Below are 20,825 nucleotides of genomic sequence, written 5' to 3' on the forward strand. Positions count from 1 at the left end.
GAATCCTGATCAAATTATTAAAAGCTATACCACGGACATTGGCTAGAGCTCCAAATCTCATTCATAAAACTGCAGATCCTTCTTAGATTGCTTGGAGGACTCCTAAGGCAGGGTAAAGCTTTAGCATGGATGGCAGCTTTAATAATAGCTCTTAACGGCTGGAGCTAGATCTAATTAGAGATTATAACTTATAATTGTTGTTGGTTAGCGGGCTTTGCCTTCAACCTTAGGAAAGGTAGCCGCATTCTATCATAATTGTGGGTTTCAAAATATCAAAATTGAATTAGATTCCAGCACAGTTGTTGTAGGAGAAAGCTCAAAATGGTGTTTGTGGTTTGCTCAAGTTAGACTGTGGATGCTATGTCATCCCAAGATAAGGTTTTGTAGTTGTTTTGGGCCTTCTTTCCCCGTCCTTCACACACACCCAACACATGCACAAGCGCACACACAAAAATAAAAATAAAAATAAGCAAAACCCCAAAAAAAAAAAAAAAAAAACAACAAAAAAAAATTATAAATCAACTATCTAATTAGCGAGCAACACTTCTACCATGTGCCTGTTGAATTGATAATTATTCCATCAAATTCAATTAGAAAAATATTCATAACCTAAAACAACTGTAAATGCATATTTGAGAATAGAATTTGTGACCCAGAAACAACGATATTTTAGAATAGAAACAACAAACCCGAACAAAATAATAGCATTTAGAACTTCCATCCACAATCAAAGAAACCAAAGACAAAAAAATGTGAACCAAGAAACATCAAGGTTTGGTTTCAAATCCATAGTTCCCTACTAGATCAAATCTATACAACTGATCAAAGTTATCCAGTCTTTAAGAAAAGAATATATTCCATCAAACTGACCTGGAACCAAGCAAGCTACAAGCATTGAGAAGGATAGCTTTCCAGAGAAAATTTAATGTTTCCATCTATCTACATAATTCTTTAGCCCTTCATACTTGGCCCAGCTGTCATCTTCAGCTTTGAAGACCCAACTGCTCCCCGATCAACCGATATTCCACTCAATTGCTGTGAAGAATGGGAGCCACTTTTCTTTAACTTACCAGGAAATTCCTTGCTTGAATTATTACCCTTCATAGATAGATTCTTTTTAACACGATTCCTGTTAAGCAGCAGCATAGTATTGCGTGGAGGCACATGCAAAGCACCCTCAACACAATCTCCCACTTGCACACAGCCCCATGGCCTTGACGGCCCTTCCTCACAAAATGGTCTAATCTTAGGGAGTCCATTCCTCATTCGTGTAAAGCTTCGCTGGTCAAAGAAACTTTCTTCCTCTAACCTTACACAAACGGGGCAGGGAGGATCACTTTTGCGTGTCTTAGGTGTGGTTTGCTCTAAGCATTCGGCATGAAAAACATGTAGGCAAGAAAGGACCCCTGTGACCGGCATGTCTCCACTTCTCACTATCCTACGCGAACTCCAAGGTGATCTTTGAGAAAGAAACCTTTCGCACAATCCACATCTAAAACCATCAGAGGGATTACATGATCGGCTACATATTTCAGACTCAAATGACTCAGAAACATCTGCAAAGTCAATGCTGCTGCTAGCACTGCTCCAGCGGTGGGCATCTCTTTGAGTAGCAGCATCGAACTCTGCCAACCCAGCAGCTGTTAGATCAGATTCCTCCCTAGGGGGTGTTTGTGTTGGAAGGGACAAGGGATGAATTGGTTTAGACATAAAAGAACGACGACTTGAGAAGGTACAATGAGAGGATGTGCATGACTTGACTGTTGGTTCTGACTCACTACTCTCTGAATGGGATGAAGTAGAGCCCCCACTATCGAGATATTCCGAGGTTCCCTGCAATATTTCATCTGCGTAAGAATATGCAGAAAGATTTTATCTGGTTTGATGACAACAGAGAGCTTCAATCTGATACAATACCTCCATGGTAGGTCTAAAGGATGCTAGCCCAAAAGCTACACCTAGCAAGTCCGAAAGGTAGTGAAACTGTTCAGTCAATGCAGTGAAAATTGGAAACAACAACAATGATAAATGAGATGATGAATATTTTGTTATTTTTAAGGCAAAAAGCAACTTGAAGAACATGTCAGACTCACAGTAACATTCTAGAGATAGAAAAAGTTAATATGGGCATAAATGTTCTAAAAGTTTAATCCTATAAGATTTTTAACATCATAACAAAAATAAAATAAATTGAGAATTCATAAATATAATGTGTATAGAATCTTAACAAAAAGTTATATGAACAAGTTTTTGATTCAAATTAGAGTGTTTTAACAATAATACACGCTACAACAGTTTCTACTTTGTAAAACCATTCTACAGTCTAATCATGCAGATTTTGCAAAATGATGAACCCCTTTGAATCAATATTAAACATGTATTCTATGGTATGAATTAAAACCAACAGCTAAATTAAATTTTCCTTCAAATATTATCTTAAACAAAAACATGATAGGTGGCTACAACAAAGATGGATATATAGATAGCTAGAGTATACAAAGATGAGTGCCAAAGTCAGTACAAAAAACCTGCGCTGCAAATAACAATAATAAAATCCATAAGAGAACACCTGACTAGTAACAACCAGTATCCCTAAGGGTCAGTCAGAAAATATGCAGGATGTTCACTATATGGGATGATGAAAATGACACGACATTTGGAGGCAGTAATCTTAATAATGGGTGATTAAAGAAAATTTATCAAGCAGTACACCCATAACGCAAGCCTGTACTATGATACCATGGATTAAATAATTTTGGACTTCAATGGTTTGGCATCCTACAGAAAACCTAAAGAAATCACTGAGCTAAAAGTTTCAACTCCACACTTCTCATTCAGCCCTTGCACTTAAAAAATAAAAGAAATAAGAATGAAAAGGAATCAAAGAAAATGAAATCCAAAATATTATTGTATTGTTATGTCATATGCATCAACTCAAGCACATGCAAAGAATGGGGAAGAGATCATCTGTCTAAATTCCAAATCAATATTCATAAGCAGTTCAGGACTTGGAGAAGAAGAGAGAAAAAAATATATATATTGAAAAAAAAAAAAAAAAAAAAAAAAAAAAGGGGCAAAACCAATGAGAATTCCATGCTCCAAATAATGAAAAATTGGGTAAACCAAGATAAGAACATCAATTGTTTGGTCTCCAGAAAGCGAAATGTTATAACTAACTCTTAAGCAATAAAGAAATATCATAGATAGAACCATTTGACTGAACAAATAAAGTTCTAATGGATAAAATGAGACATTGTTTACATTGTATTAATGCACCCTTTCAGATCCCAGATTGAAGACAGAAACAGAAATTGATCCTCAGAAAGCTATATCAATACTCTACCGCTGTTTTGCATCCAGCGATATCTAATAGAAATGCACAGTTAAATTAGATTACCTCTCCTTGTTGCAGATTCAAAATCCTCGACACTGATTTCCTGTATTGCTGGAGGAGTCCACTGAGGACCCTGAGAAAGGTCAGATGAACTACTCAGAAACATCCCAGCACCATCAGATGCAGAATAATGATGGTTATAGAGTTGGTTGCCTCTCACCCAGCTTCTACTTTCCTTACTGTTTGATGATCTAGAAGATCCATATAGTTGGATGCCATCATGTGAACCATATTGTAGCCCATCGGATTGAAATTGGAAATCCCATCTTGATGGGGGTGGCGAGAAGCTAGTATTAGTTCGCCAATAAGGCTCATGTGGACCCATTGACCAGTCCCTATTGGCCGTATGTGATCCATGTGGCCTTGAAGCCACACAACAAAGCGACCCCGTTTTAGCTATTTTCTATAAAACTCGCCAATACCAATTCCGCTTGCTATCAACATCTACAAAGTTCAGCAGTAGCCAACCCAGATAGACTTCACTACTTACAGGAAGAAGAGAGAATTTCCAAAATAAGTCACATTCAATGATGCAAACTGCTAACTACTACATCAACACGATGCAACATATAAGTGAACAGTAGGATTGTACATCCAAAGCTTAAAAAAGTTAGACAACTCTCTACATTTCAGTCTATAACTCAACTACTAAGAATCAGCAGTTCCTTTGTAAAACTTCAGTACTATTCTTCACCGGTACCAGCAGTACCAGATATGAACTCTGCTTATAATCCACCAAAAATCTTCAGGAAAATAAACATTCTTCAAAACTTCAATATTGGTCACAGTGGCAAACCTACCATGAAAACAAATGTATAAGATGTTGGTTTCAGACATAAACAACAAAATAATGCATTTGGATCTCAACAAATTAATATTTAAATATGCCAAGAGAGATAATGTCAATCAGATGTTGCCTAGACTAACATTGGAATTAAGATCCTCTATTTGTTTTCTACTATCCTTATCTAAAGTTATTTTATAATCCCGACTGTGTATTTAATTCCAATGGGTAATATCAAACCACTTCAACTAAAATTTTAAAAAGATAATTAAAATTCAAATTAAACATGCTTCAGTACATATATTTCAAGTGTTAAAAATAATAATAATAATAATAATATTACGTATATACACAAAGCATAGAAGAAAAACGAACAAAGGAGCCATTCCCTAAAACTGAACCACTGTTCATACTACTAATTTAGTTACAGCATATATTAACCACCATAACAAAACCCTGGACTAACCACATTCTTACATAAAAAACTTACATCATAATTATAAGCTACAAAATTTCATAACACCAAAAGTAGTAACAAAAGAATTAATTTTTCAATATGAGTCAATAAGTCTTTTCCCTTTTTTCCTAAACCCGAGGGTTGTCTTCGAGCTTAGTAAAACTAAAATTCAAACAATAGCAACAGTGCATATCTTCAAATTTCTCGTAAAATCCAAGAAAACATAAATGGGCAAATTTTTTTTTTTCAACACATTATTCAACAGAACCCACAAAATTTTCCTTTCTCCTTTACCAAGAAAACAGACTTATCAGCTAAAATTGATGCAAAACTCACTAAGCGAAGCGAAGAGACAAGGGAAGTACTTAATTGAAATTATTTAAGTTGCTAAAACACTAACGTAGAAAGGGAGAAAGAGATACCATTTGCACGTTTGTGAAGAACCACATAGCCGGTAGAAATGCTCCGTCTTGGCAACTGGTTGTGTGGAAAACCCTAATATACGAGGGAACGAGAGAGAGGAAGGAACATCGCCTTTTTGCAATTAGACCCTTCATTTCTCATGTAATGCCGTTTATACTACTCCATCCAACAATTATGTTGATTTATGCTCTCTAGAGTAGCAAACATATTTTGGTTTTGTTTTTTTACCTTGGGCAACGTTCTTCTATGTGCCATCAGTTTTGCTCCAATTTTTTTGTTTTTTTTCATTATAGTAACGTTTAGATTTGAACTTGAATCATTATTCTAAAGGACCAAAAAAAAAAAAAAAACAAAAAAAACAAAACAAAACAAAAGAAGGCAAATAAGTGGCTTCATTACTAGACTATTTCATGGCATACTTTGCTCCAAATTTAAAAAATTAGAAGATTAAAATTTTGATTAAAATTTAATACTAATAATAATAATAATAAAGGGATCAAATTATTTAGCAAGATTACTGATCAAATCATACAATTGAGAAGTTATCGCTTAATGGAAAGAAACCATCTAGTTGTCACATTTACAAATTCAAAAATTATACTTAGAATCTTAACAAGCCTCATTAATATTGACATATTATTATGCCACATTCAGTTGCTAAATGCTTTTGGTAAACAATTTTGTATTTATACCACTAAACTCTCATTTTTCATTTTAATAATGTTAAACTTATTAAAATATTTATTGAATTTTTTATTAAATAATATAGTAATATTTAATTGGTTTATTTATTTTTTATTCACTATCAATTTAATTGTTTGTTTATCAATAATTAGGTTAGAGCACTGAACCCTTCAGTGGTATGTATGGATTACTTTTTGTGTGATATCTAAATTGATATTTTTTTATATTTAAATGTTATTCTCTAATTGTAATGTGCACAAAAGCTATGTATATCATCTATTGATATATATTTTATTAATTAAAAAAATAACTTTTTAAAAAAAAATTAATTTTGAAAAACCTTTACAATATCTAAAAGTGAATATTCATTATGATAATATTTAGGTACATTAACTTATATTCATTTTAAACATTACTATTAGAAAACAATGTTTTAAAAACACTAATATATTATTTATATAACATGTTTATTTTTACAATTTATATTTTAATTGGAGATGTTTTTATATGAATATGTCAACTATATTGACATATGTAAACCAATAATTATTAAAAAAAAATATAAACCAATAACTTAGGTTATATCCATATATAGTAAATATTTTGTTATCTACTGTTTGCATTATTTTTGTGGCAATTACTTTATTATTGTTGCTACAATGCGGCCGATGATGAGGACTCTTGTAACCCTAACAGCAGTGACCTTTGATATGATGGACAAAGACAAAGGGTTACCAATGAATAAACGCATCTTGGAGCTTTTTTTCTTTCTATTTTCAGAGTGAATCCAGCAAAAAATTGAGCTAATAGATCTTATTTTATTTTATTTTTTACTCAAATGGATCGATAGATTTCATTTTTATCATTTTCTGCATACGATGCAGTAGAGTTAAATAAACTTATGTCAAGTCTACAAAATTTGTATTAGCTTTTTGTGTTTTTTTTTTTTTTTTTGGCCCCCAAAATTTGTAGTTGTTTGTTTGCATATTATTTTGGACAGACAAAAATTTAATTAGAAAATGTTATTAGTCATCATTTTGTTAATGGTAGCATTACTGATAGAAATATAAGGGTGATGTAATGATTATGTGATGATGGGTGTCAGGCAAAAAAATTAAAAAAGAGTAAGATGTCCAAAACATCAATAATAACAATAATAATAATAATAATAATAATAAAAAAAAAAATGTGCATGTAGAATCATCAATGTTGTTTTCCAATACAATTTTATTTGTCTACGTTTAGTCTCATTTAGTTTTTAACATGTGTGTCTCTTCTAATTATTTAATATTTTGAGTTAAAATCACTCAATTTTGAACTATAGTATTTGTTCAACAAAAACTCAATAAGGTTTCTAATACACACATTATTTTCCACACTAAGCAGGCCGGAGGAAAGTTTAGGGGGAATCATATAAATCTTCCAAACATAATGACAACCCTGCATATTTAACCCCTCTTCAGCATGCCAGGAGGTACATTTGCCACCCACAGCTGAGTGGGGCAAGATTGTCATTGGACTATAATATTGCTGATGAATACAACACAAATATTAAATATTATACAATATATATATATATATATATATATATACGTATGTATGTATGTTTATAATAATGAAAAACCCACCTACTACATCTACCTGTACTTCCAACTTAATCATTCACCAAAAATATATACTTCCAAGTTAATCATTAACGAATAACCATTACAGATAAATAAATAAATAATCATTAACAAATAACTATTCTTAATTTGAAATAAATGATCATGAACAAATAAATAGTCATTAACAAATATCTTCTTCTCTAATCCCATAGGTGGACCTCTCAATCTGGTTTAATAAATAACTATTTGGTTCTTATAACATATATATATATTTGGTATCCTGGAATTAGGCAAGACTAATTGTCTGGTTCAACTTTGTCTCTAAGGGTTTTCACATGAGACGCACACAACCCGAATCTTGTTGTCCCAGGTGCCACCACGCATTCCTCCAAAAGTGAAGAGGATTCATTGGAGGACATGGAGAGCCGAGAGAGACACCAAAATAATATCTTCCAATAATATCAAATGTAATACAAGATTCTCCACTCTGGCTAGTGTTTACCTATTTATTTATTTATTTATTGGTGAACCACTATGGTTAGTTTCAGGTTCACATACAGGGTATACAAAAGTGTTCTTCTTTAGACTGAAAAGCAGCCCGCAAACAATCTCTTGTAGAGTACATTTAACGTTTTCTGGCCCAAACTATAATATAATTCAATTCTTTATGGCTGAATGACGAGAAGGAAACAATCTTTAGAGGTTTTGTCTCAGACGAGCCTAATTTAATTGGGCCGCCCACTAAATTGGGTGTGCTACTGTTGTATAATATATATTTTATCTCATTCAGAGCTGCTCAACAAAGACGCCAGCAACGCTTTGTCGAAATTACTCTATACTGAATGAGGAAACCATGTTATTATACTTGGTACATATAAATTCAGTATAGGAGTATGAAATCTTTACTCCATTCGTCATTTCTTCATATGCTCATAAAGTTTACTCCTGTTTAATATATGACTGAACCATTTTAAATTTGGCGTAATCATATTTGACTAATTTTAAAATAATATAATACAATTTAGCCAGTCCCCGGCCTGTCTGGTAGAACAATATGGTATTACTATTACTTACTAGCTATTCCGTACACATGAGGGATTATAAGAGAGGCATTAGATAAGAAAGCCATATTGAGCTGGACATATGAAAACCCAGCTTCAAATATATTCTTACCTGTTTCCCTGGTTAGGTGACATCCGTCAGCAACAGTCTGTTGCAATGGATCAAGGACACTCTGTATGAATCTTAGACTTGTTCCATCTGCAGCAGTCATAAAAGTGTGGCAATGACAATAACATAGAGAAGTAGAAATTTTTGTTTTGCTATTGAATCTAACAGGTTCACTGGCTCATGTTACTACCTTTTGCTGCCACGTGCTCCACAAATAGGTAAAGCCCACCTGGTCTCAGCACTCTCTTCGCTTCTGAGAAAGTAGTAAACAGAGAAATTCATTTTTGGTGCAGGTAAAAAGTAATTTTCAATCCCATATATTTATGAAAAGATGTTCTAGGCTCTAGCAATTACCCTTCAAGGTCAAGTTGACATCTTTAACCGAACACAAAACAAGGGTTCCAACAATAGCATCAACTGAAGCATCATCTAAGGGGATAGCCTCCCCAACCTGAATAAGACCAAAGCCTTCAAAATCTAAAAAGCAACCTTCCAGTTCACTCTTACAACCAAAAAACATATATAAAAAAGAAATAAAATAATATAATTATAAAAAAAAATTATAAAAAAGTAATGATATTATACAATTCAGAAATGTACAACAGTATTTGGCTATCAAACATTTATGGTCCCAACTCCCATGGCATTAGACAAACAATGATAAGGTAAAGAATATGACAAATTTTAATTGACTTGTCACAGAGTTTTATTTATCTATCATAATCACAACATTTGATAAATATTTTGGTGTCCCAGCACGCCTATTAAACAAATTAGCAACTTTAGTAATTAATTTGCAAATATATTGATGAACAACATACCCTTACTAATGTTTCAACCATTTTTTAGGTATACCCAGCTAACAGTTACATATAAAAGTAAAGAACATAGAAAATTAATGCAATATTCAAATTTGTTTAACCATTCTAGTGCTCAAAGACTCATCATTATTTAAGAATCATCATTACTTAACAGTCGAGACTGCAGCCGAACTGACAAATGCTATGCTTCTTTATCTTCCGCTACCCAAGTTCCAAGACATACGGTAATATGGCAAGACGCCAATGCCGATTATTACCCAAAAAAAAAAAAGAAAGGAAAAGAAAAAAAAGAATCATCGTTATTTGATAGTTCATATGAATGCTCACCGATGATACCTAAGAATGAGAACAACTTACTAAAGAGGACAGATCAATCAATTCAAAATGACTAATTCAAAGTGCCACATATTTCGAGTATACAAAATTTTCAGGCACAAGTTACAATCATCCATAACAAGTTTGGAAGCTAACTTACTGCTTGTATAAACTTGAAATTGGGAAACGGCAGACCAGCATCCATGGCTGCAGCCTTTGCATATTTTTCCATCTTTCTGTTTGGATCAATGCCAATGACCTCAACACCATTATTCCCAGCATAGTATCCCATATTAGGACCTGTTCCAATCCCAATCTCCAAAACTTTCCCACCCTTTCCCTTCAGATTAGCAAATAGCTGTGACTTGTAACCTGCAATCTTCCCCATATAGTATAACAGAATCAAGCATAGTTAAAGCTGCATAAAACTAAATAATCTGAACCTTATTAGTTTCGACCACATAATTTGCATTAACCTCTTCTTCATAAGATTTCATGCCGGTATTCAAAACCAAAGCGTAGAATTCCTCGTACCAATCTGGTCTGGGAGGATGAACCCTCTTCAATATTGACTATATAAAATAACATAAAAAGAAAACCCATTACAAATTCCTTCCCCTTCTTTTCCAGTTTTCCAAGAAAATAGAATCAAGAATCTAAAACCCATTACAAAATTCATTATTCAGTTCAAGTTTTTTGCGTACGGCATAGTCGGAGAGAGAATCGGATTGGGAAGCGCTTGCGGGGCAAATGGGGAAGAAAGCTGTGGCTGTTGCTGCTTCCATGAAGCGTCTTCTTCCGCAGAAACATGAGCTACCGATACAGGGCAAGCTCCGGGAGAGAGACTTGCCGTTGGTTCTATTCGGTTCATCGACGATGACCCGACCCGAAGTATTGGAAGTCTCTGTGAAGTTGACACGTGGAGTATTGGTAGATGAGGATTGAGTGATGGAGACAAAATGGACCAGCGATGGAAGAAGCGAAGAAGAATGAAACATTATTATTATTATTATTATTTTTTTTTTTTGGGTCGCTTTGGTGTGCTCCTGCTGTTGGTGTCAGACTGTTAAGATTTGAATGGCGGAAACCAGGGACAATATTAGGATAGAATAAAAAGAATTTAAATGATTTTTTTATTATTATTTTTAACAGAAACATTGTCGTTTTAAATGCATAAAAGGCCTCATAGCTTACATAACATAAAGAATTTCATTTTTTTTTTAAACTTGATTAATATAAATTTACTATTACCTCAACACTTTCCTATGTAAATGAAAAACAAGCTCATCTGATAAAAGATGAAAATAAAATGATGAAAACTAACATTTTTATTAAATAATATTATAAAATATAATTATAATTTTTTATTGTTAATTTTTTAATTAATTATTAAAATTAATTGATAAAAATTATCAAATAAAAATTAATTATATTTTTCAGCAGTATAAAATCTAAATATAATTCGAATAAAATTTAAAAAAGTTTAAATGAAATTTTCCTTATAAAAACGTTGTCGTTTAAAACGATAGCTTACATCACACAAAGAATTTCATATGCCCCTTTTTTTTTTTTTTTTTTTTTTGGTAAACTTGATTAATATAAATTTACTAAAACCTCAAGAGTTTTCTCTTCACACCCTTTAAAAAAAATTTATTATTATTATTCTTATGATTATCATTATCATCATCATTATTAATATCATTATATGGTATTCGTGATGTGTATAATAATTCTAAGACAGCATAAAATAAAAATCTATAAAATTATATAATAAATAAACATATGAGCATATAATAAAATTTAGACCACACTAAATGGTACAAATAACTAAAAAAAAAAAATTATCAAACAAAATATATATTATTTTGAATAGTTAAAAACCCAAAATTCAACCTTATCAAATTAGGTTTGAATGAGATCATTTACAAATACTACTTAGTTGAAGAAAGAGAAAAGAGCATACATAAAAATAAAAATAATAATAATGAATACAAAAGATTGTTTTAAAAATTTTTATTTTAACCTCTTTAGGATGGTATTAGCCATTTTTATCATAATAAAACATCTAATTAGTTTTTCACTCCGTTTAACATGACTTATGAAATACTATTTTTCACTGATAAAGCTCAATGAAACTAGCCTTTCGATAGTTATTAGAAAAGTTTCAAGCATCCAAAACAGTTTCATGAAGCTTTTTTAGAAAAGCTAATGTGCGCAAGTAAAAATTATCTTAAACAAAGTCTACCTTCTAAACTCAATATTAATATCTTTGCCCCTTCCAAAAAGAATATATAATTTAAATTGATTATACACATGGGGAGTGAAATTGTGAATTATCCTTCCTTGAAACTGATCAGGTTTCAGAATCTTGCCACTAGATATACAAAAACGAGTAAATAGGACTCGTATGCAATTCAAGAACATGAATTTATCTTTATCATGATCTACATGTGGGTATTGGCAATGTGATTCATGTTACAACAGGTACAAAAATTTATAATGTTCTGCTTATTCACTGCTTATTCACAGAAGCATTAGAGAAAATATTTGGAGGACAGATTCCAATTTCAAAAACATGTTATCAGTAGTTGATTAAGCTCTAAAATACAGGCAGCTCTAATTCGCAGCAGCAGTGTTGTTGTTGTTGTTGTCATCACCATCAACAGAGCAGCTTTGATCCTCGGATGTAATTTCAATGTCATCTAATGTTAGAAAAGGGAAACAAGCTTAAATAACGAAATTCTTCAAAAAAAGGACACAGAGCAGAAAAGGCACTGCTCCTGAAAAAAATATGATAATCGACTGCCTATACCTTCACCATCATCTGAAGGAGCATACGCTGAACGCCTTGATCGCACTTGTTGGTGTGGAGTGGGCTGATGGACGTAGTACAGACAAGAGGAAGAAAGCCATCTCAGTATATACATTGTTAGACACAGAGATAAAATATATACAACAACGGTAGTCAACACATTGCTTGCCCTACTAACTGACTAATTGAAACACAACACCCCTTATACAATTAAACTAGGAAGTAATTGAACATGATCTGGAAGGAAAACGAAAACTTTCATAGTGTGTTAATGCTTTTTATTTGAGCGGACAACAGACAATGATGACTAATCCTCCTAGGTAATCCTCAGGTTTCTGGACACAAAGGTCATAAAAAAAATCAAAAATGTGATGCCAACCCAATTCAATGTGGAAAAACCCAAACTTCCTGACAATTGAGCCAAAAAAATATTTCAAGACTTAAATAATATGCATTTTTTTATTGTGTCAAAGTCTGCACTTAATATAAAGATCAGTAACCCTAAAAAGTAATTTGACTCTGGTTGTATGTAGCTTAAGCAAACTAGATAATAAGTTATCATGAAGCATCAAATACCTGCAACTTGGGGCGAAGTGCTTCAAGTGGTCCTTTAGGCTTTTGTGCCCCTTGCTGTTGAACATGTTCAAAAGATTGACTAAGACAATAGAAATTTGAACTTCAGATTGCATAACCAAGATAAGCAAAGTAATTACACAATCCAATTGAATACCTTTCCCAATGCCCAATCAGCAGAATCAAAATAAGCACGTTCGTGGTCCTGCCAGCAAATAACATATTGTTTTGAGTGATATTCAATTGGTAAAACAAATCTGGTTTAACACCTCCAGAAAGAGAGAAGAAAGATGAAGGAAAAGAATTAACATTTACCTTGGATATCAGTGGAGGCTTCTTTGGCATAATGCCCCCATATTTTTTCTTGATAGTTTCCTCCTACAGAAGACAGAATTATAGACAATTAAAGACCACATAAGTCACATGATGAACATGACAAAATCATGAATACTTTAAAAGCAAACTGATTCTGCCTGTTCATTATTAACAGGCAAAGTGCACACAAAGCTGAGAAATTATTCTGACATCATTACTAATCACAGTTTGGAATTCACAGACATCAAATAAAGCAAAAGTGAACATGTTCATTTCTTATGTGGTACTCCACAGCACTAGATATGAGATAACAACCATCTAAAATATTTTTAAAGAAATCTTTCGATTGAACAAATGACAAGGACGAAATCAGAAAGGATGTTTTAGTAAGTTCAAATTATATCAAAAGGCCATTACTTACTACAAACAAAACCCAACACGGTATTATTATATACAGATAGAGCAGTATACCTCCTGCTGAGGCGAAGGCATGGGGCTATCATCATGTTTATCCAAAGCATTTAGGTTTGCCTCCGGTTCGTCACCATCAACCTTATTTTTAAGTGCATCATCAGCAAGCTCTTGTTCCTTTACATCCTCAATGTTTGTACCTGACATTTTTGTGCTCTGAGTACAGGTGGCCCCTGCAAAAGTAGACAAGTGACATTATTCATCACGAGCAAATGTAAACAGGTAGAGCCATTTCCATGCATTGTCATTATGAGAGTTTTCTATAATTTTCGAACTACAAATAAATTACTTCTAAAATAAGATGAGCTTGATCATTTATGGCAGTCAATCGATTAAAACAACAAAACTAAAGTTTCAAGTGAATATAAACTAACAAAGTGCAAATCAAAATAAGCAACTACAGGTTATAAGTCATTCCGTACCCTATCACCGTAACTTTCTATTCATTCATATCAAAACCTTCAATTCAATTGCACTTCTCTAAGCTGATACTTTTACATTAACCTGTAAAGTTAAAAGCCTTATCATCATTTTCCCACCAGATTAAATTATATAAAATCAATTTGACTGCATAATTTCTAGCTAACTAGCTACAGTTTGAAGCTGCGGTAGAATGTGAATACAATTTACAAAAGATTGCTTTCATATATTGTCATGTCAAGGAACCAGTCTCAACTCTGCTGAATATCGTAACTAAGCGCTAAATTGAGAATTTTCCATGCTAAAGCATATAACAGTTGATTAGACGATAACAATTATCGATTGTGGAAACATTTTCAACTGAACCAATCAAAGTAGAAATTATAAACTACATCCTACACAAATCATGCATCAAAATTAAAAGATTATAGCTTCTGGTGGCAAATTCGAGTACCCATTTCGCGCCATTAGAATCCACTACAGGATAACACGACTTGACCAACCAGTCAGATAATGAAAAACCTTTCAAACCCATAATCAAAATTAAATAGAAAAATCAAGACATAGATGAATATATATCTATATATATATATATGAAATTGATAACAGGGACGCTAGTTTTCTCTATTTGCAACATAAATTTATTTCCGCCTATATTGATGAGTATCATACCTGTTTAAGTACAAAGAGAGAAAGAAGGAAAGTGAGATGGGCTATTTACCAGATCGGAAATCCAACAGCTAAGAAGCAGAAATAGAGGATCAGCTTGCAGAGCCGATTCCAGCAGGGTGTGAAGCCTAAATTGTACGCAACACGCACATTTCTATCGTGCGGTAGGTGTGGTCTTGGGCCTGGAGACTTGAGGCCTCATTGGAACACCACGTCATTCTTTGAGAGTCCGCCAAACTTGGGCCGCCAAAGGCTCGAAATTTAGGCCATATTTAGAATTTCTTTTAACTATTAATTCAAAGTAACAAACAAAAAATTTCTTAAATATATATAATTATATATGATATATATTTTATTTTTGAACGAAGGAATTCAAATTTAAAATTATTATTCGAAAATAGAAGGGACCGGCATGGAAAGACTATTATCCTTCTTTTTAAAATAGATATTGAATTTTACTATTTATCGAAAATGGTAATGATTTCAATTAGATCTATTGCTCATATGATAAATAATAATTAGTTTTTTTTAAAGTAATAATTAGATGTATTTAATATTATATTATTGAAAATTTTTTCAACTTAAATATCAATATTGATATTTGGTGAAGCTACCTTTTCATGAAAAATTTAAGTTGCTATCTTCATGTTCTTTAAGAATTTGTTTCATTTTTTTTTCTTTAATTACCATAAAAAATATTTTTTTTCTTTTTAAAAACTCTTCAAATAAATTAAAACATATGGTTAAAGATTCTTACTCATTTATTCTATAGATTTTTTTTCTTGCTCTTTTATTAAATAAAATGAAAACTTAATGGTTGACAAATTTTTTTTTATTCTTTTCTTTGAATTTCTTTTATTTATTTATTTATTTTGGATGAAGGTTGACAAATAAATTGGGAATAGCTAAGTAGGGGAGAAAAATGTGATACTTAGTTCCTTTCTTTCATTTCTCTTCTTTTGGTTGGGCAAGTTTAAATTTTAATTTTGACAAAGTGTAGGAAAAATATGTTTTTTCTTTCTTTTTATTTGTCTAAATATCAAAAGATTTTATCTTTAAGTGATTTTCTAGCATTAAATTTATTGTCATCAAAGATCCCTAAACTATACTATGAAGTAAGACAAGGTTGGTTCTAAAGAGGAAATTGAAATATTTTGCTTTGTGGTTATGTATTTTGGTTGAAATCTTGGCTCTCGGATATGAAACAAAAATGCAGCTGTTGTGGTGATTGTTCAAACCGATAGGTTTAGGTTTAGGTTTTTGTTTTTGTGTTTTTGCAATATCAAAATGAGTCAAAAGGACTTATTTTTTCATTCATTACTAGTGCCAACATATTACAAACATACTACAATGTCAATATAAAGAGATTACCTTCCATTTTAGCAAATGGGGATCAAAATCTCCAAAACAAAGCAGTTGATGGTATGAATGCAAGGTCTTGACCATGGCCAAATGCTAACTTGACACTTTAATAGGAATCTAGGTCGACTTACTCCTAAATTCATATTAAATTAGTCCGAATCAAAATTACGTTCAGATTCTAATAGTCACCTTGACCCCTAATTAAGTTGTGATTTAAAACTTTAGTATATCGAAGACACCACAATAGGTTATGGTATATCTTATTGATAAGTTAAGCTAGAACACTAGTTCTCTAATGGAGTTTTATGTGTTCTAAGACAACAAAGAGAAATCTTTGTCACAAATAATTTTCTGTATGAATAATGTTATGAATATTATTAAGAAATAAAGCCTTTTAAATAGGCTAGGGTTTACAAAAATCAAATCCTCAAATCAATAGATAGAATTGGCCAATAGGACTTTAGAAATGGATATTGTCGTTTTACCCTTTGTCTTTCTTATTGTAATTTGTATTAATTAATTCATTAATTTTGAAAGAGAAATTAATTAATTTACAATAAAAATATTAAAATTTCAAACTTCCTAAATAAATTTATCCAACGAGCAATTAAATAAAAATTAAAAATAAAATATTATTTCCAAAAATAAAAGTTAAATTTCAGATTTGGAAAGTATTTGACCAGCATTCCAAATAAGCTGTTCATTGAATCACCAGCTAATTTAGGTTTTAAATCAGATCAAATATGCCATGTAGGATGCCAAATAGGATTAGAACTGATCCCCACACGTTGCCATGGACTGAAATGATCAAAGCTTGCGTGGATTGCAAGTAAACTCATTCCTAACACTAACTCATGTAAATCCGGCCATGTTGAAGTTTGTGCACCTTTGGACATCCTTAGAAACCCTTGCTTCTGCCTTGGCATGATATCATGGCCTCTTGGTGAGCTCAAATATGTTCATAGGCCAAAAATCTCCAACCTTGCTATTGGAGTCCTTAAATGCACCAAAATACCTTCCCGAGTCCATTTTTGCCTTTACAACTTGCATGCTCATTATGGGTTTAGAATCTTCAGATATTAGTATGCCTTCTTGAGGTTTAATTACTCTTTGTATGAAGCTAACTAGATTGTCCTTAAACATCTTATCTTATGCTTTTGTAATTGATTCAGTCTTCAATTGTACAGGATCAAAACCCCAATGAGTTGTTGTTTGCACGGGTACAGGTGGGTTCTCATCACACTTGCTTATCTTTCATAGTTTTCCTCTAGTTGAAGTAGTCCCCTCATGGTTTGACACAAGTGACTTACTTCATTGGTTATAATTTGGGTCAACTTCAAGCTTACCACATCACCAAGCTTCCCTAAGTAGGTTAAGCTTTTGAAACTCCTTAAGCAACTTTCTAATCTGATATCTAAATTAGGTTTTAAAATTTAATTATAAATTATTGGTCTTCTTGAATACCTATGTGAGATCCCTAAACAAAATAGTTTCTAAATGACTTAAAAGAAACATGAGAAACAACAAAAACATCTCCCTCGGCTTTGAATACATTTGCCTCTGGTTTACATTAAAATATGGGTAACATTGTCACAAAGTCTAATATTCTTCCTTGGCAATATTACGTATTACATTCAACATGGTTCTAAGTTTCTCAAATCTTTCTCTTGGCAATGATTTGGTGAGGATATCAACAAATTACTCTTGTATTGGACAATGCACCAAGCTAGTCTCCTTATTTTTCTTAGCTTCTTTTATGCTATGGCATTTAACTATGATTTGTATAAAAGTTATAACTTTAGATTTTTATCAGTCATAAAGATTATTGAAATTGATGTTTGAAAATTCTATTACATTTTCCAATTTTTGGCACATATGATTTAAAAATTTTAATAATTCAATTTTTTTTTTACATTAAATACATGAAGCATATAAAAAGAAACTTAACTAAATGACATTTGATTTTAAGAATAAAAATTTTTGAAGACAATATGTAAATATTTAAAAAATTTTGTCTTTCTTAAAAATATTTCAAAAGATAAAGTACTTTTCCAATTTTACTTTCATAATTTTCTATTAAAAATAATTTTTTAAGATTTTTAAATAATTATTGATAAAAATATTTATTTATTGAATATATATTTAAAAATATTTATTTAGGTGTTTTTAGTATTTATTATAAGCTTAGGCCGTAAACTGTATGAAGGTTTTTTGTTTTTTTAGTCGTTTATAATAACGAAATTTTGGATGAAAAGTTAGCAAAGGATTAACGATATAAAAAATTAGTAAGTTTAGGGACAAATTTGTTGAAAAAAAATAATTTAAGGACATAAGTGTCATTAGCAGTATAGTTTGGGGACCTCTTATGACAATTCTTCTTCTTCTTCTTTTTTGGTTTAAATTTGCTTCCAGCTACAAAATATTTTAATAGGTTTTTTATCCTTTAAAATAACCCAAAAAAAAATGTATTGTCCATTTTCAAATACACAAATATCCAATATTATTGTTCATTTTACATGTTCAATATTTCATACTATTTAAGAAAAAAATTAAGTTAGAAAATTAGATTAATAGTTTACACATTAAAATTTTCAAGTGTAAAAAAACAATAGTTTTATATAACTTTACCCTTTTTTGTACTTTCATCCTTAAAATGTTTTTCTGTTTTTGGGCATTTAGCCTCCGAACTCAAATATGTGTTGCATCGTAAGAATCTAAACTATTTTCCATTAATTTCCTAACGGCATGTTTGGATAATGGTAAAGTTAGTGGGAATATAATTCCCTTGGAAAATTAATGATTTTCTTTTGTTTAAATATTTATTATGAGGTAGAAAAGTGTAGGTTCAGAAAATTAGATTCCCACCATTATAGAAAAGTATGTGGAAAAATTGTTCCTACTTATCAATGTGTCATTTTGAAAATCTCGGACAAAATAATTTTGAATTTTTTTTAAAATACATATTTACCCTTAATTTATTATACAATATTAAATTTAATTATTTATAAATATCAACTTTCCTATTATTCACCAAACATAACAAAAGAAAAATTAATTTTCAGAAAACTAATTCTTGGGAAACTACAATCCGAGAATCAATTTTCCTGCCAACTCTCACACTTCCCAAACGGGCCCAAAAGAAAAAGCACGTACAAGGCACATTGGTCATTACAATATGTGGGCTTAATGAGGGGGATCAGAATGCAAATTTATATAGTTTAGAGACAATAACACCAAAATTTCAACATATATATATTGTTGGTTAGAAAAAAATATATATAACACTATTGACTATTGGTACCATTAAATATTTTTAAAAAAATTGGTAGAAAAGATTAAAAAAATTAAATGTTTATAAATAAATGTATAATAATTTCTTCATAAAGAGTGGGGAAAAATTGAATTAATAATAAAACATATATATATATATATAAAGAAAAATAATTATTTAACAATAATTTTTATATAAACCCAAGCAAATAATTTAAAAGCATAAAAATATATTTTACTAAAACATAAGATAAAATAAAAAGTGTTATTTTTGGAGGGTGAAAGAACCAAGTTGGTTGAATCCTCTCAATATCCTGTTCCACAAAACCATAAATTTTTAAAAAATAGACTATTATACATGTATATCGAATCCAAAATATGAATGATCTTAAGCCGTACAATCCCAAATTGTGCATAAATCATAAGTTAGTTATTACATTATATAAATCAAACCAAAGTCAATTTCTTAGTCCTAGAGAGTTTAGAATACATCCAAAGGCATAAGACTAGAAGTAATGGTTTTTATACCACTACCAAATGACATAAATAGGTAATTTGGGTTCTATGCCCAGAAGATGGATTTTAGGGACAATGATTTTGAGGACAATAATTCTAAGGAGGATGATTTTTATTGGCTAGGAATGTTTGGCTAAAGCTTTTATATTATGACAAAAGTTTATTTGTATGACCAAAATTCATAGATGGAGATATGGAAGAACAAAATTTTTAGGACATGAAAATTGTTAAGATCAATTTTTAGCTTTCTGGTGGAAAAATATTTAGCTTAAATGTAATATTTTTGGCTTTTGAGATCAACATTTTAGGATCATCCTTTTGAGATCATTATATTTGACAACAATGTTTTTAACTTATAGAATGTTGAGCCTAAGAGCTTATTGTCTTAAGTTGAGATCAACATTTTGGGATAAAATATTGATCCTAGTTTTTAAAATACTTTTGGTCTAAAGTTTTGTTGGATGAATGGAGTATTTTATTTTTGTTTTAAGGCAAAAGATATTCTCATGGCAAAGATGAAGGATGAATATCAAAGGTAAAATGTAAGGTCAAAGGAATTGTTGCTTGCAAGAATCCCAATTGAAGTGGAAGTCTTATTATACTTTGTCTTTGATGGAGAGATATTATTGGTTTAGAATTTTAGTTTTGTTGGTATTACATGTGAAAGAGTTTTGGTTTTATTAGGATTAAAAATCACCAAAGGCTATATAAAGGAATAGATATTAGATTTCAACTACCTTTCTTGCTACACCCATACACTCT

General features: G+C 31.3%; 3 protein-coding genes across 7 annotated transcripts; all 3 read right to left on the reverse strand.

Moving 5' to 3' along the window:
- Window positions 1–667: 667 nt before the first annotated feature.
- Window positions 668–5,256, reverse strand: LOC107428963 (uncharacterized). 2 transcript variants are annotated; one of them, XM_048462703.2, is made up of 4 exons: window positions 5,058–5,256; window positions 3,398–4,190; window positions 1,918–1,952; window positions 668–1,833 (listed from the first exon to the last, which is right to left on the reverse strand). In XM_048462703.2, the coding sequence occupies exons 2-4, from the start codon at window positions 3,717–3,719 to the stop codon at window positions 952–954; spliced, it is 1,239 nt and encodes a 412-aa protein (XP_048318660.2). In that variant the 5' UTR covers window positions 3,720–4,190; window positions 5,058–5,256; the 3' UTR covers window positions 668–951. The 2 variants fall into 2 exon arrangements, with proteins under 2 accessions (XP_048318660.2, XP_015895055.3); XM_016039569.4 differs by having other exon boundaries at window positions 1,918–1,958; window positions 5,058–5,249.
- Window positions 5,257–7,384: 2,128 nt separating this feature from the next.
- Window positions 7,385–10,739, reverse strand: LOC107428942 (uncharacterized). Of its 2 annotated transcripts, XM_016039545.4 has the most exons (6): window positions 10,360–10,739; window positions 10,132–10,227; window positions 9,816–10,034; window positions 8,874–8,970; window positions 8,710–8,772; window positions 7,385–8,609 (listed from the first exon to the last, which is right to left on the reverse strand). In XM_016039545.4, the coding sequence occupies exons 1-6, from the start codon at window positions 10,651–10,653 to the stop codon at window positions 8,416–8,418; spliced, it is 963 nt and encodes a 320-aa protein (XP_015895031.3). In that variant the 5' UTR covers window positions 10,654–10,739; the 3' UTR covers window positions 7,385–8,415. The 2 variants fall into 2 exon arrangements, with proteins under 2 accessions (XP_015895031.3, XP_024933677.3); XM_025077909.3 differs by lacking the exon at window positions 10,132–10,227.
- Window positions 10,740–12,061: 1,322 nt separating this feature from the next.
- LOC107428935 (uncharacterized) lies at window positions 12,062–15,091 on the reverse strand. Of its 3 annotated transcripts, XM_016039533.4 has the most exons (8): window positions 14,968–15,016; window positions 14,249–14,330; window positions 13,827–13,999; window positions 13,356–13,418; window positions 13,198–13,245; window positions 13,044–13,097; window positions 12,468–12,531; window positions 12,062–12,357 (listed from the first exon to the last, which is right to left on the reverse strand). In XM_016039533.4, exons 3-8 carry the CDS (start codon window positions 13,971–13,973, stop codon window positions 12,272–12,274), a joined length of 462 nt encoding a protein of 153 aa, XP_015895019.3. In that variant the 5' UTR covers window positions 13,974–13,999; window positions 14,249–14,330; window positions 14,968–15,016; the 3' UTR covers window positions 12,062–12,271. The 3 variants fall into 3 exon arrangements, with proteins under 3 accessions (XP_015895019.3, XP_015895018.3, XP_015895017.3); XM_016039532.4 differs by lacking the exon at window positions 14,249–14,330 and having other exon boundaries at window positions 14,968–15,091; XM_016039531.4 differs by lacking the exon at window positions 14,249–14,330 and having other exon boundaries at window positions 14,919–15,071.
- Between the last annotated feature and the right edge of the window lie 5,734 nt (window positions 15,092–20,825).

This window comes from Ziziphus jujuba, chromosome 12 (genome assembly GCF_031755915.1).
Source record: "Ziziphus jujuba cultivar Dongzao chromosome 12, ASM3175591v1".
In the NCBI taxonomy this organism is placed as follows: Eukaryota; Viridiplantae; Streptophyta; class Magnoliopsida; order Rosales; family Rhamnaceae; genus Ziziphus; species Ziziphus jujuba.